Genomic DNA, 16,062 nt, shown 5'->3' on the forward strand with positions numbered 1-16,062 from the left:
TCTCTTTTGCTGGCAGTGAATGCTTTATTCTGGTTTGACTGCATACCTCTCTAGTAGTTTTGTTTTTTTGTGCGTTACAACACTTGACAGGAGACCTCGGTTCCTCAAGTAAACAGTAGCATTTATTGAACACATACTATCCTGCCTTTATGCACATGACAGCGCAGCACCAAAACATTTCCCTTTTCTCATTTTCTGCCATGTGAATGGCATGTACTGTATACACAGCCGGATTTGCAAGATGTGTATGCATTTCCAGTGTCATATGAAGGGCCCACTCTTTTGCTGTGGCCAAATGCCAACACACAAGGAACTGCATTCTTTTAGGATGCACGAGAAATCAGACGTGGCATCTACTGATGTACTGATGTACTGGTGGTGTACTGATCCACGCAAGGGTGTTTCAGCTAAACAAATTCCCACGGTAAAGGGAACAGTTTGCTTACAAATAATCACATGTCTTCTCAAGATCTGAGCAAGAGACAACTTTTAGTCTTATAGCCTATATCCTTTATAGTTCTGTGAAAGCCCTGGATCTCCAGCAGATTATTATTTCTTGACCTACCGGAGCGCTTGTTTCTGATGACCAGGTTCCTTCCCTCTTTAAGGTTGATGTTGAGTAGGTATCTCTGGAAAGGGACAGATGTTGAGACCTCAGGCCCTGCTGTCATGACCTGTTGTGGAGAACCATTCACATTAGTATGCTCTCTCCATGTCAGACGCTCGCCCTACTTCAATGAGCACAGTAGTCCAGTGGGTACTCACAGAGTTGTCGGACAGATCCCGCATGGCCTCGTCAAAGAGGTCATTCTGTTCACTGGATATCTATGTGGGAAAGGGTCATTATAACATAATATTTTAGACTAAAATGCAAACATCTGAATAGTCAAGGTGGGTGGTCAAGGTGTGCATTGCTCTGTGGTGCACATGACATTTTCTGGCTGACATAAAAAAGCTTAAATTGTTGAGCTTTTAATGCATTTCAGGACTTAAATGTTCCTTATTGTTGCAGATAATATCTCTCAGAGGTACAAAAAGCAATTTGTCCACTACATGTAAATACTGCTTACTACAGTAACAAAACACAAGTGTTAGGCAAAGTGAGATGTTATCAGCTTCTTGGTGTCCTTTTTTTGTTGAACACCACATTGTGTCTCTAACTAGTAAGGCCGGTTTTGGACTGGTTTCCCTATCAGAGAAGGATCTAAGCAAAAGAGGACATAATGGTTGCAGTTTCAACTATACCCAGGGGCTGTATAAAGTCAAATCCCATGTGCTCAGTTTACATTTAACACCAAAGATCTGTGACATGAGCAGTAGAGAGATTACACTGGGGATATGGGTATATAGTACTATATGGCTATATGTAAGTGTTAAAGGGATAAATGGTAATAGAACCACCACTCTAAGCATGGGAGAGGATAAAGAATGTCTATTTCATGCAGTAGAGCATATTAAAGCTCTTGGCACAGCAGCTAAAGAGTGTGAAAAACCAAACCACATCATTTGAATGTGAAAGGATAGCTTGCAAACATTCAAGCAAATGTGCCCAACATTAGAGTGTTTTATGTTTCTCTTATTGTAGTGTCGCTGCGTATTATATTAATAACAACTAGTGACATGTTTTCCTGCATAATAATATTAGGGTGATATTTTACATGCACTATTATTGCTCTTGTCCTCTTGACACTTTTATCAAAAGTGCCTTATAGTACTACAGATGAATACTTTTTATCTCATTTCTAATTGGTGAATTTAATCTAAAACATTTCTGGAAATATAGGGTCGCTGAAATCCTTTAGTTACGTGCAAACGACTAGAGCTTGGATTGGATTGTGCTTGACTGATCGCTATAAAAGGGAAATTGTCTTAAATGTCTGTAATTTAGCATAGTGTTTTCTGATATAATATGTTGATTGTCGAGTTGTTGACTTCAAATAAGAATAGGATCCTCTGACTGTAGATGCAGTGAAGGAAGTGAGAAGAGCACAGTCATAGCATTGAAACTGACCTCCAACATTTCTTCCTGGGCCTCTTCCAGCTGGGGATCTTCCATGGAGAAGACCTCTGACATGTAGGGATCTCGGTCCAGGTCCTCGGAGTCTGTAGTCCAGGGCAAGTTGACTCGCTCCTCACTGGGGGTCCCGCAGGCGGAGTCCTGAGAGGTACCATCTGCGCTCTCCGCTGGAGTCCCCAAACTGTCTACAGGCAGAGACCACCTATCTGCTGGAACCTTCACTCTGATTGCTGGTGGAGTTCTTCTTTCAGGTGGTGTCTTCATCTGCTCAACTGATGTGGTCTTTTTTTCTACGTTAAGGTTAACTTGCTCTCCAAATGAGTTTGCTCTGGCCAGTGCTCCAGCAATCCCTCCTGGAAATGCTTGGTCTGTTGGAGAGTCTTCAATGGTGTGAAGTCTTTCTGTAGACACATTTTCTCTGTCTGCTGAGAGGTTTGGTCTTGGTGCAGGCACTTGTACATTGGTAGAAACAGATCTTGGTGCAGTAACAGGAGCAAATGCAGGTGTTGATATATTCCCCTTGACAACATTGGCTCTTTTATCCACTTGTGCATACAATGCTTCTGCTGTTGGGTTCACTTTGCTCTCTGAATTTGACCTTATAGCGTTGTCCACTTCCTCATAGAGGATCCGTGTCTCTAGAGGCGCACTTATTCTATTGGCAAGTACAGCTCTATTACCTGTGGGAACTCTGCGCCTAGTTTCTGGCACTGAGTCAGTCAGTTTGTCTGCAAAAAGTGGTCCACTGCTGATCGAACCACTTGCAATGGAATCGGTATCACTGTGACCAGAGGAGTTACCAAAGAAGACAGCATCTGAGGCGGTGGACAGTAAGGCACTATCTGTAGGAAATGGTTCACTTGGCACAAACCTTAGGTCCGGTACTGAAATACTGCGTCGGTGGGCCAGCCTCTTTCCCTGCTTGCCAAGGGCCTTCTTACCTGGCTTCTTTAGGTTGGGTAACTTAGTTTTCAGACGCAGGTTCTCCAAGAAGTTCTTTTTCTTGGGATCCATCTTGAGTAATATTAATATCGGCTATACCTGTCAGATAAAAAACAACAGTGAAATCAAGATTAATTTGATTTATATGTATGCAGGCTTAACACAAGGCCACAAGGTGTCTTACGAAGATGCATTCCACAGCGATACTAAGTGCAACAGCCAACTATGGAATGTGCAAAGGAGCTGGCCACTGGCCAAATGTTATGCATATGTCTCCAGGAAAAATGTGTCAGGCCAGAAAAAGCTGGGTATATACACTCAAAAGTGGCACTTCACTTAAACTTTGACCAAAAAATGAAAACTTTTGGAAGGCACGCATTTACATAATTTTCTATTATTCTACACTAGACTTCCTCTGTGACACTTTTTCTTGCAGAATATTTCCCACAGGTACAAATTAATCTACTGGCACTCTATTATGTGGTGTCCTTAAACAAGGTGAAGATGTAGGTTAAGATGTAATATCGTACCAGAATGGCAGAGAAAGAGCTTCAAAGGATTTGTCACTGTAAGCAGACAATATCAAATACATTTCTGTTGTTTGTCTGGCATCTGAAACTAGCGTCTCACCGCTGGTTTCGTATCATCCTCCTCCATTCTTATCTCTTTATCTAACGAAAATACTTCAAATGCGTACTAATTATTGAATCACAAATACATAACAAAACAAAAAGTGGGTGGGCAAGGTACAACATGATAATAAAATCTCCAGTACGACTAAGGCCTAGGCAAATTCTCACAAATATTTCTCTATACAACACTGATCTTTTACCGCCTGGATTGCTGCAGCCTAATTAAGACAGAAAGAAAATCTCCCACTGTACCTGTCCAGTAGACCTGTGTTGAACAGCCTGACAGAGGCACACACTGAAGCAGCTTCTTCAAGTCAAGAGCTTTCAGAGAGCAGCAGCAAACTTCCAGTGAGGCAGCTCAACTATTCTCACTATGGTGGAAATGAGGAAGTGTCTCCAGCAGCACAACACACAGTAAATGCACTTTCCTGCTTGAATACAACTTAAGTGATTGGTGGAGACTGAGAGTCCAAACTGGGTAAAACTGGCCATACCAGTCCCACAAGGTGAGTTTTGACGACTGTGAGATTGCCAGTCACAGCCACAATGGCGAGTGCAATCTAGGTCAACTCTTCAAGTCAAGGTTCTATGATGCATAAGCTACATATTTCATTTATGTTTTCAGAAGAAAGCAAAACAATTATGGAGATATAAATATTATCAGGCAAAGTCATTCCAACAGCAAATTAAATACACAATCAGCACCGAGGCTATGACGAAACTGGGTACAGTGGGTTGAAAAGCCTGTTTGGTCTGCCTGCCTGTTTGTTTACTGTTTATTTGAATGTTTGTCTGTTTATTTGCATTTTAAGCTATTTGTCTGTATTGTTTTAAGACTTGTACACATTACTCTTCTCCTAATATGAGCTTTCTCAAAGGCCCAAGTATTTTGAAAAAACTTAATGCCATAATCTAGCCTAATTCTAGGACACAACTGTCCTTATTATCTGTCCAAAACAGTCCCAAAGTACTGCTGATGGATTCTGCAACATGAAGTCTGAAGCATATGAAATGCTGGTTATCTGTTCCTCTTATCTCATCCCTGATCTTCAGCATGGGTCTGGCATTCAGCGGCTGCCTTGTCAGACCAAACTCCATTCCTTTCATACAGCCCTATATTTGTTTACAGTGGAACATGGTTTAGCCTAAGCTCGTCAAAAGTGAGCATTCGTGTTTGCAGAGTATAAACTATAGCTTTCTGTCCACACATAGAAGCTAATGCAACAGACCCACTGGTGTCCACACTCTCCCTGTCTGTGCCTAGCATTGGAGGCTATATGTGACAACAGATGTGTTTGAGTCTGGACCGAGCCTTGTTCAATATTTGCTGATGTCTTAAGGAGCTCAGGCCCACATGAAAGAAGCCCAACTTGGCACCCAGTTGAAAGGCAGGGCTGAGGATCCGAACAGGGCAAGCTCCTATGGCAGGTGGCCTGTCGCCCTCCTCCTCACACAACTCAAACAGACCCAAAACCCTGCTTGGTTACTCTACACATGCACACTGGACCTCTTCCAGCCCCCAGCACAGCTGTCTGGAGGACTGGGAGCCAAGAACATGCACTTGGGGACGGATAACCGAGTGATGCACATGCAAGCCATCATCAAAGATGGAGATTGTCAACTACGTAACTGACCTAAAAACCCCTGTTTGTCTTGTGTAGTCCCACAGTATAGAGCTGTTTTATATTCAGTAAGTCTGCCGCGGACAGTACCATGTGGTGCACGTGGGTGCAGAGTTGCACCTTCCTGCAAATGCGGCTGACTGCAATTACTCAAGTCTGACATTGCTGTAACTTATCCCATTCATATTAAAAATTCATTGTCTCATACGCATGTGGACACTTAATTACATCTTCACGTGTGTACAGATAGCAGTCGGCTTACTCACTGAAGCAACAGTATGTTGTTCTTTGGAGTTCTGCTAATACATTTGGAGTCGTTGTGATCTGTTAGCTTCAGTGGGCTAACTATTTACCTTCATATTGGCGAACATAACATGGTGCAGCAACCTCCCGAGTAATGTATTGTATTACAATGCCACCTGGTGGTGTGATTGTGGAAATGCATCATCTGTATAGGAAAATACAATAAGAACCAGAATGTCAGCTACTCTGCTTTAAAATATGTGATTATGTTGTATGAATTTGGTCTGTATGAATGAACATTCATCTATATTTTATTCAGCCTGAAACAAAAACATTGAGGATGAAGCCAAAATTCTTCATTTAGAATTGACAGAACTACAATATTAAAAAAGTTCAAACACTGTTTGATTCAACAGTTTTCCAATCACTGTCAATGAGTTGCTAAACCTTGCTATAACATCGCAAATTAGTCTTCTAGCTTTAGACAAGAGTTGTTTGGGTTAACAAACTGCACTATAGGCCATAAGAATAACATGAATTCTTAGTAGCGCTCCCTTTTAAAAGTATAAATTATAAATGAATGAATGTTAACATGCTAGGCAACATGATCTGGGGATTTATCTCACTGACTATGAAAAAGAATTGTCAAAACAAATGTTCTGACACATAAAGTCACTGAGTTGAAGATTTTGACAGCATTCTGCTGTCTGTACAGTTTACCACTATGTGATAGAGTGGCAGTGGCCCCAGTGTACTAACTGATGCATGTGGTCAATAAAACACAATTTCTGGGCAGAATTCAAACATGAATAGACATGGAGTTCTGATTGAGCATACATTGAGGTGTTTAATAAAGTTGACAGTTTCTACTGTTTGGGACTTCACAGGAGGACAAATTCTATGTAAGAGTTGTTCACTTCATTTTATACAGAATAAGAGAGATAACCTAAATTACACATTAAAAGCCAATATTTGTACTTTTGTGAAGGTAGAATACAAATTTTGTACAACAATATCTAGCATAGTATCTTAATTGTTTAATAAAAAGTTCACTTGAATATTTATTGTATGATGAAGATAAAACAACACATTGAAGGGAAATAAAAAGCAGATTAACTTAAAATCTCTTTTGATTTTGAAACAAATAATTTCATTATTGGCAACAAAGTCCAGCTTGTGCCGCCAAACGGTCTGAGCGCTCAAACCGAAAACAGCTTCTTTAGCTATGTGAACTATCAACTACAAACATTTACCAAACACATAGTTCTGTTTATAAAAGCCATGAAGCAAAGCAGTGTACTCTTGCACAGCAAAGTGAAGAAAGTTCTCTACAAAGATTTGTTGATTACCCTTTCCTTTCACATTCATCAGTTGTGCACAATTTGGACATAGACCAAAAGAGCAAGTGTATCACATTGCATTCCCTATACATGTTCTTGTGTGAATCTTATCTGAGGAGAGGCAGGACTGGTCAAGTGTGAGTGATCTCTGCATTGTCTAGTACTTTTCTTTTTTGTAAAACTGAGAGATAAAAGCGGAGTCGTTTTTCTTTGGGATAAGGCATTTCCTAACTGTGCATATAAATAGAGAAACTACAAAAATTCCCTGATATGTTATCAAGTGCTAAAGTGTGTGCTCAACTATGAGGTGATGCTGTCAAGACAGACTATTTTTTTGTTGTCGTTATGTATTATTGCTATTTTCACCTGCTGTGTTAGACTGGATTACATTATGGTGGATATAAACAGGCAATGTTCTTTCCAAACTATGTCTACCACTGTATGTGAAAGTGAGGATATTGCCTCAATGTATTCAAATCAATAATTTGTTTAAATGTAATGTGTGTATAACTTGCAGCCCAGCACCCTCTGGCTGTGGCACTTCAGGATAAGAGGCTAACAGTCTACCCTCAGATGCTCAAGCTGTAGTAAGTTCATAATCTTCTTTCTAATGCTTTGTGGATTAAACATGACCTGTAATGACATCTTATTCTGAAGCTGTTACTGTATGTGACCTAGTGGGGGTTGCATCTGGGCGAAATATTGGGTTTAAAACTGCATAGATCATTATGGGCACATTATTGATAACCATGGAGCTGATGATGGGGCGGAGAGGACAGAAACCTCAGAGACACACAAGATATGCCGCGGCGAATGCAGAGTGATACTCCTCTCTCATACAGCAAACTTCTCATACAAATGTGTGCAATCCAGCAGTGAGATTACGTCAATGACATTGCATTGTTCTTTTTATGAATTAGCTGCTGAATTCTTTGCTTCTATGATGATGGGACAGAATACAAGTCAGAGCCCCCTTCCCCCTGTAACAGATACTGAGTCTGTCTGGTAACACAGGCAACATCCCAGCCTTCAATGCCTTGTCACTTCCCCGGCTCCTAAGGTTCCTATAGGCCTACAGTACTCTTACTAGTAATGGGGCATGGATATAAGACATCATTTCTGGAGCCAATTAACTAAAAACATGAGTTTTGTACATTATTATGACTGACATTTCAATTAGACTGTGATATTTACAACAACCTATGAACACAGGCATGGACAATTTTGTCAGCGGCCATTTCTACCAGATTTATGTCTTCTGCTTTAATTCCATAATAATAACCAATAATAGGATTGTGGAAATGGCAAGAGAGATGGCATGTCTTTCAGTTGAGCTACACAATAACAATGGATTATTCTTCAATGCGCGGTTGGAACCTTGGGTTTGAATGTTGGCAGTGTATTCAGCAGCTGCAGGTATACAACTAACACAAGCTGACACAATAGGAGGGAAGAAACCCTATTTCCCCTAGCCTTGTGATCATCCTTCACAAATATGAAATAGTGGAACTTCAACCTCACAGCATTGTTATTACAATTTCTTAAGGACAAACAATCACCACTAATAAAGGGAAAACAACCCCGAATCTACCATCTGGAACTAAAAACACATGGATGATTATGTTGATAATTCAATTTAGAAGAGATTACAGTAAAATTAACAAAATAGCAAATATTGACCAGTGAATGATCTACTTTTTAAGGGTCTACTCTTGTAAACTTGGCTGTAATCCACAAAAATATACTTTTCTTGAAAACGGTGACGGTACAATACATTCAGTATGTACTCACACCCTGGTGATATATATTAAAGTCGCTATTTACACAACAAAAGAAAATGTTTGGCTCAAATTTTCAATTATACAAACAGAACAGCAAATGTTCATGGCTTTAGATATTGATTCAAGATCTGGTTTACATGACTTTACACTGTTTGTAATAAAGCACAATAAAAAATAAAACTATGATGGAAAAAAATGGTGCATTTGAGAGAATTGCTAGGAAACCATAGCTACTGTACAAAACAACACAAAAGAACAGCTTTGGCTTATATTACTGATGAATTGTTGCACAAACGTGAACATCTTGATTTTCTCACCAGTTCAACTGGACAGCTTCTCATTATCTTAATTGCACATTATATATCCTACTCTTTTAAATTATAAAATGAATGTTATGTTATTATTGCAATAAATTCTTTTGCTATCTCATTTTTAACTTCCAACAGTATTGTTTCATTTATACAGCAAGGTAGTTTCAACTGTTGCAAAATTTTTTATGATCAAAACTGTAACTCCTGTATAATGTTATTTATCTCCATGTTCTCTGTATCTCTGCGCCTGATCAATTGATTTAATAAATTAGAAGAGGCCACTTGAGATAAAGGTCTTGTATGGTTACAGCATAATTTAAAAAGAGTTCTTGCAGTGAACATCGTATGTAAGGGTCCTCAGCCTGAAAGCAACACAACTTTCTCTGATTGTTTGTAACTTGCAAGCACAACAGCAAAACAGCAACTACATGTAAGTGTCAGACTAGACCAGTGACTACAATAATCTATCGCCTATTGTTTAACAATTTTCTTTGAACATCATTCTTCTGCAAACATTATCTGATTTGCACCAAAGTACCTGATACCATCTGCTTGTGCATATAATTCAGTCCAGCTAATTGAGTTTTTATTTTTTTCCTTTTCTTACTGTATCAGTTTGAGAATTTACTTTAGATATGTCCTGACACTTCTTATTACATTTACCACTCAGTCTTACAAATTGAAATGGAGTTAAATAATAGTATCATAATGATAGTTCTAAGGACCCTTCCTGTTTCTTTCATCTCCATGTCTAACCCCTCCCTCTCTCTGACTGGCTGGTGACTGGAGGCTCGACTCTGGGCTCTTTATGTCACCCATGTGTCCATGCGCATGCGCTTGACTGAGGGGCTCTCCCTGTCCTCGGAGTTGGCGGGGGGTCTGCCCAGCCCCAGCGGGGAGTGGAAGTCTGGCCGGTGGTCCTCGCGGTCGCTGCCGTCATACGAGCTACAGGAGGAGCTGAGGCTGTCGACGGGCGAGCGTCCCAGGTCCTGTCGGCTGGACCCTTGCTGCTGCTGCTGCTGAGGGGGGAAGCCGGAGGGGGTGACACGCTCCCGTGGCGGGGAAATGGGCTCCGACTTGATGTTTATGTTCTGGCTGGTGTTGATGGAGAGGTTGGAGCCCTGCGGTAGGTGACCTCCGCCACTGTGGACAACAGAAGCAGGAGAGTTGGTGTTTATCCAAAAATAAGACTGACCGGACATTGAGAAGATGATGAGAACATAAGGTACAACCAGCAGTGTGCAGATAGACACTACCAGTCAAACGTTAGGACACACCTGATTGAATGTACTGTTTTCCATTATCTTAAAGCCATTTTGATCTAAAGTCTTATGCTTAAATGCTTGACAAATATAAATAGTGAAGTTGATGTCTATGTATGAATTTCTTTCCAAAGCCTTTGCCTTTCCATCAAGGCAACTTGAAAGAATCTGAAATATATAAGATAGTTTTGATTTGTTTAACACTGTTTTGGTCACTGCATAATTCCATATGTGTTATTTCATAGTTTTGATTCTTTCCTATTATTCTAAAATACGAAAAATAGTAAAAAATAAAGAAAAATGCATGTATCCAAACTTTTGACTGGTAGTGTGTAATTCAGCATGAAATCACACTGGAGGACACTGGATGTTACTGTATTTGCGAGGGTGTCTGGAGAGTGTGCCTTTGTTTGGAAGTGTGTTACTCACACCAAAGAACTAAGAGCTGCCTGGCCCAGTTGATGCTGTTGCCATGCCGACATGGAGCCCAGTGAGAGCCCAGGAGAGCTGAAGCCCTGTAGGGAAGAGATCTCTGCACTGCTCAGGGAGTACTCTGGAAAAACAAGAGCAGCACCGCACTCACTCACATTTCAGTTACAACACCGTACGCCAGGAGAAAAGAGCAAGAACCAACAGCTCGCAATCAAACGGTTGTTTTCAGTATCAGGGGAAAGTGCGGCCAGACTCACCAGCGGGGTTATAGGAGGTGGGCATGCCTGAGTAGACCAGGCCCTGCGGGGGTAAGCTGGGGGTGGTGACAGACACTACTGGAGTGGCCAGCTGGGTGGACTGGGAGCTGCTTATCCTCTGGGTGTTCTGCAAAACACAAAGAACCAACACAACAACACATAAGTCCAAAATATAGCACTCTAACAACATGACACTATAATACTCATAATATGTGTGCATTATTATATCATATAAGGCATTTTCAAGCTCAAGATATTTTACTTCATAAGTTTTCACTGTGGTATTGTGTTCAAGGGAAATGAAATGTATGTGTTATAATAATTGCTGCCACAAGGTGGTGGTGTAGTTTCATGGCAGTCCTGCTGAAACCTTTCTGATCACATTGTTGAACCACTCTAAAAAAAATTGCATTTTGGCAAAGATGTCAAAATAAAAGACAAAAATAAAGGGACAAAGCATTCAATATTGATAAGTGATGTGTGGTTTCTTAATGGGATTTTTTTTTTATATTCAATTCAGAGATTATAAGTCACTAAAAATCACCATATCAAAATGGATGTCATATGCTTAAGTAGAGGCAGAGTGGATTTTGTTTATTACATTAAATCTTTCATTTCTCCCATCAAGTTCAAATGTTTCAACATTCAGATGTAGCCACTGTAGAAATCCCACATTTTACCGCAAGCACTGTATGCAACTACTGTATGAGTTAGGCACAAGGGATTATCCAGTTTATCGAAACAAACAAATTTCTTACAATATAGTGTTGCATAATACTTGTGAGTTTTACTTTGTTAGACTTGAGAAAGAATACTACTATAGGAATAATGCAGGGCAGGTGAGGGTAATTTCTACAATGGCTACTACTGTATGAACCTCTTTGTCTTTGACTTATGGCATCTAAAGATAGATAGTGATCGACTTTAAAGGAGAATAATCGCCCCCTACAAAGGTATTAAAGGATGATATAGATCATAAACGTTCAATTCCCACAACACTGTGGCCATGGGAATAAAGCTCCAGTGTCTTTTAGTGTAGTGACTGGCATGCAGTCCACACAAACATACCTACATAGCATGGTGTGGTCATGCAGCAAGACTAGAAAGCTAAACACACACACTATAGCTACACACTCATCAAATGCAGACATACTATTAGTTTAGAACAATAGAACAAATCCTGAATATATATTAACAAACATATGTGCAGCTGCCGGGGGTTACAGTAGAGGCAACACTCCATTCTGCTCTAGTTGATGGCTTCCTCGCATTGTTCCAACACTCTCCAGCCAGATGACTTCACCAAGTATCTCACAGAATGACATCATTCAAGATGAAGTAATCTTCTCTTGCTCAGAAAAAAATATTAAATATTTATTTTTCCACTCAACAGTTTGTTAATTCTGGATATTTTCTAATGTGAATACGATACGATATACATTGTATTTAAAAGAAATAACAGCATCCACTTCTACGCATGAAAAGTCTCTCTCTCTCTCTCTCTCTCTCTCTCTCTCTCTCTCTCTCACACACACACACACATACCTATGGTGGTATATGACTAACATTGACGTGTTGGGAGTGGAGGAGCCAATTTAACAGGCTGAGGCAATTTTCACAGGCCAAACCCAAAACATGCAGTGACAAACTCAAAGTGTCTTTTTTTTTATTTGTTATTTCTGGCAATTCTGAGAGCCAATCTCCGGTTCAAGCACTGCCTTTAGTCCAGCATGTGTGATTACCGGAAGCATGTTCACATAGCCATTTGCCCAGGCATTTCTCAGAACTCACCAAATCCATTTCCTCCTCCTCCGACTGCCCTCAACAGAAGAAAAGAAGAGAGGCAGAGTTACAGAAAAGAGGCAGAGCGGATATAAATCGCTCTGGTTCAAAGTGCCAGCTATATATCTAGAATGTAAAAGGTACAATATGGAGTATAAAGGTCTGGGTGACTTCTGCACTCACCATAAATCCACACTCATTCTACAGTTCATGTAACACTCTTATGAATCCTTTTGTCCAAATCATTAACATTCTTTATTAACAGTAGAGTATGTGGCCACAACTGCTACACCAAATAATCACACAAAATAAACAGCTTGCATTACAGCCTCTGTAACTGGGATGTGCAGTTTTGGAGCAGTAGTTTGTTGGCCTATAAACTTCTGAGCCTATAAACGAACAGTCAAGTCCTGGAGAAAAGCCAGTAAGGCCAGGAGTGGAGAGTAAGGCTGCAAAACCGTGCTTGGATATGGACTTGACCTCCAATTAAAAATGTGCTTAACCTCTCTTGCTAGAGCCACATCAATTTAACACTCTGCCTGTTGGTCAAATCTACTTATCTGATTCCGAATGCGTCACTGCAATCAGCTTTTAATCAGCAAAGACTAGAGATAAACTTTATACATTGATATCAACAATGAGCGCATAGTGCTTTACATTTTCATCCTCTCCACACTTGAGGTCTATTGTGCTGCTGTGCTGACGGGGAACTGGAAGCCCATCTTCCATCTTTTCTGTGCTGTGGGACATACTGTGCCCAGGCCAGGGCCATCTTAATACCCACACTCAATCAATAGCGGCAGGAAGACACGACAAGGGCGACAAGATATTATCTGGCTCACACCCTGGGCCCCTGATTAAGTCTTCATCTACACTCTGTCACACTGAGATGTGATTAATTTAATACCATTATGGCCTAATGACAGGCTGTCTGCAGACCTGCCACAGCTAGTACCCTCTGCAGCCTCTACCAGTCTGAAAGGCTTGGTTGGCTCAGACAGAACTGAACCAACCCCCCTACCACTGCCTCGCTTCCCTAACACGTTTCAGACCCCTGTGCCTCTTCCAACACAACCAATCCTGCTCTACCGATTCCACATGCCGGCATGGTAACACACACTTGTTTAAACATTGCTCCGGGCTAGTGGAGGCTGAGCAAAGGAGGATCACCCACAGTAACCCAAGGTTTATTTACCAAACACAATCATTTTCTTGGAGTAGCTCCTGTTGCTGACAGCACCAGCAACACGCAGGTTGGAAAGAGTATATTTGTTGGCCGGTCTCTGAGAATCCCCCACTTGCAGTTTTTGAATGCTGATTTATGACCATGAGAGTCTAGTGTAGCCTCAGGTGCTCACTGTGGTCAGAGCTCTCTGCACCTTAATTATTATAATTAGAGAGAGCCTCTCATTTCAATGTGAATAATTGAGTGAGAGTTAAGGCACCTGGGCTGCAGGTCCTTGGCTCCGTCCGCATGTTAATGGAGGTGATCACAGAAGAATGCGGCATGAGAAGAACGCTGCTCGCTACCAGCAGGAGCAAATGAGGCCTACACACTGTAAATGAGTCCCGCTCTGCAGAAAACCATAGGTCCTTAGAGGGGTCCGTATCCTGAGGCAAGAAGGACCACTCCCCCCCTCCCGGTGACAACCTCACTAGCATGGCATGCTGCATCACTGTGGTAACATCAAAAAACTTGTGTGGGCAAATTACTGCAAAACTTATTCCATGAATGCGTGAGAGGTCTAGAGACTAACACTAAAGCGAACTCTGCTCCACCCTGGAGCAGAGATACTTAAGGGTCCCTCAGCTGGTGGTGCTGATGTGCAGTGGTGTGCTCCGTACTCACCAGTGGGGGCATCATCCCTTTGCTAGATGGAGGGATAACAACCCTCAGGTCTGGCTTGCGGCTGCCCATCCCCATGTTCCCTCCAGGGGGTGGTGGAGACTTGGTGGGCATGACTTTGCCCAGGCCGTTGCCGCTGGGTGTGCTGAGGAGGCCCGGAGAGCCCCTGGAGTTAACGAAACCGTTCCCTGCAGAGGTACACAACGACAGAAACGCATCGTCAAACCATGGACTGTGACTGACAACACTCGCAGTCATCAGCCAAACCTCTGGCACAGTGTTGTTTTCTAGCTTGCTGTGGCACGCAGCGTTAAGTGTTTCCAACCCTCTGGGAAGTTTTAATAGACTTGGATAATTATCCTGCACATTTACAAAAATAAAATGTCCATTTCAAAATTGATGAGCCTTTCATTTTTACTGTGAATGATTACATCAAAGTCAATTCCTCGCATCTTGGGATGTGGAGCAGTTCACTAACAAATGTACTGTGACGGCTTTAAAGAAATAGTTGAAGCCATTACAGTTGAGTAGAAATGCTATAAGATCACTAGATGTTCTTTTTTTAGGCAGCATTTTTCCACACTGAACACAGAAACAATTGTAAAACTGGTAGACTAAGGCGTTCTCCTTTCAGCATCCACACCTTTTTGTGCATGTGTTAGTTGTCATTTCCTTATTTTCTGTAAGTCAATATGAGTCAGTCCCACCTCTGTTCTAGGAACCCCACCCCTCCTCACTCCCATTCCAAAACTGGACAACCATCCCATGCAAAGGGTGAATCTTATCAGTGGGAGTGAACTTATTATCAAAACTCAATGGTGGGAGATTCCTTCTATCTTTGATAAATACTTTTTCTGAATTCCAGGAAACTAATAATTGTTATTGACTTTACCATGCTATGGGCTGCCATCTGTGTTGATTTACGTATAGTCTTCAGGTATTGTACCATGCCATATATCACTGTAATATGCAAAATTAACTAAAACCATTCTGAAGCAAAAAAAAAACCCATCTGAGGATAGCTGTGGTTAGAGCAGTAAAAACTGTTTGCACCTGCTATTCTGATACATACCACTTTTTTAAATGCAGGTTTCACAAGAAAATCAATGCTTCCTGGTTTTGTCAACCTACAGTAGTCTTTATTTTCAATTTCAAGATAGCGCCCATCTGAACAAGGTCTATGCTTGTTTACCTTGACTAGACAATGCAGTGGGATTCTATTGGAGCACCAACAGAAATTGAGCTGTGAGTTGGTAATTCACATGAAAAATCAACAAGCTCCACAGAAAGTAATACATTATTTCAAGTGCACAAACTGAAATGCAGTTTACTTGCTGAGATGTCTTACTCAATTTCTATACACCTTCTACCGCATCTGAAAACTGAAAATGAAGTTTATTGAATGTGTTGAAATCCTGAAAACAGGGGGAAGAAAGAAAGAATGCTATCTAGTATTGCATCAACAGATCAGTGACACTTCAACAAGTAGCTGACTTCTCCATTGTGTTCCATGTATCCCAGTGAAACACAAACTGTGTGCAGAATGAGTAGGCTCTTGCGTAGGAACATAATGGAACAATAGCTCCTCTGACTAA

The 16,062-nt window shown here is 41.1% G+C and overlaps 2 protein-coding genes across 7 annotated transcripts in view; both read right to left on the reverse strand.

Annotated features, from left to right (window-relative positions):
- The window catches only part of mctp2a (multiple C2 domains, transmembrane 2a), a 34,159-nt gene extending 30,153 nt beyond the window's left edge, over positions 1-4,006 (reverse strand). The window contains exons 1-4 of the mRNA XM_071927240.2: positions 3,844-4,006; positions 2,012-3,058; positions 766-825; positions 566-674 (exon numbers count right to left, since the gene is read on the reverse strand). Of these exons, the coding sequence (XP_071783341.2) occupies positions 566-674; positions 766-825; positions 2,012-3,031 (1,189 nt within the window). The 5' untranslated portion in view covers positions 3,032-3,058; positions 3,844-4,006. The remainder of the gene's footprint in view (positions 1-565; positions 675-765; positions 826-2,011; positions 3,059-3,843) is intronic.
- Positions 4,007-6,283: 2,277 nt separating this feature from the next.
- The window catches only part of mef2aa (myocyte enhancer factor 2aa), a 62,718-nt gene continuing 52,939 nt past the window's right edge, over positions 6,284-16,062 (reverse strand). For 4 of the 6 annotated variants that reach the window (XM_078282931.1, XM_071927247.2, XM_071927243.2 and 1 more), the window contains 5 exons: positions 14,471-14,655; positions 12,631-12,654; positions 10,840-10,966; positions 10,580-10,703; positions 6,284-10,031 (listed from right to left, as the gene is read on the reverse strand). In XM_078282931.1, the coding sequence (XP_078139057.1) occupies positions 9,695-10,031; positions 10,580-10,703; positions 10,840-10,966; positions 12,631-12,654; positions 14,471-14,655 (797 nt within the window). In that variant the 3' untranslated portion in view covers positions 6,284-9,694. The remainder of the gene's footprint in view (positions 10,032-10,579; positions 10,704-10,839; positions 10,967-12,630; positions 12,655-14,470; positions 14,656-16,062) is intronic. The other 2 variants (XM_071927245.2, XM_071927246.2) reach the window with 1 other exon arrangement.

The sequence above is a fragment of the Centroberyx gerrardi genome, chromosome 4 (genome assembly GCF_048128805.1).
Source record: "Centroberyx gerrardi isolate f3 chromosome 4, fCenGer3.hap1.cur.20231027, whole genome shotgun sequence".
Taxonomy (NCBI): Eukaryota; Metazoa; Chordata; class Actinopteri; order Beryciformes; family Berycidae; genus Centroberyx; species Centroberyx gerrardi.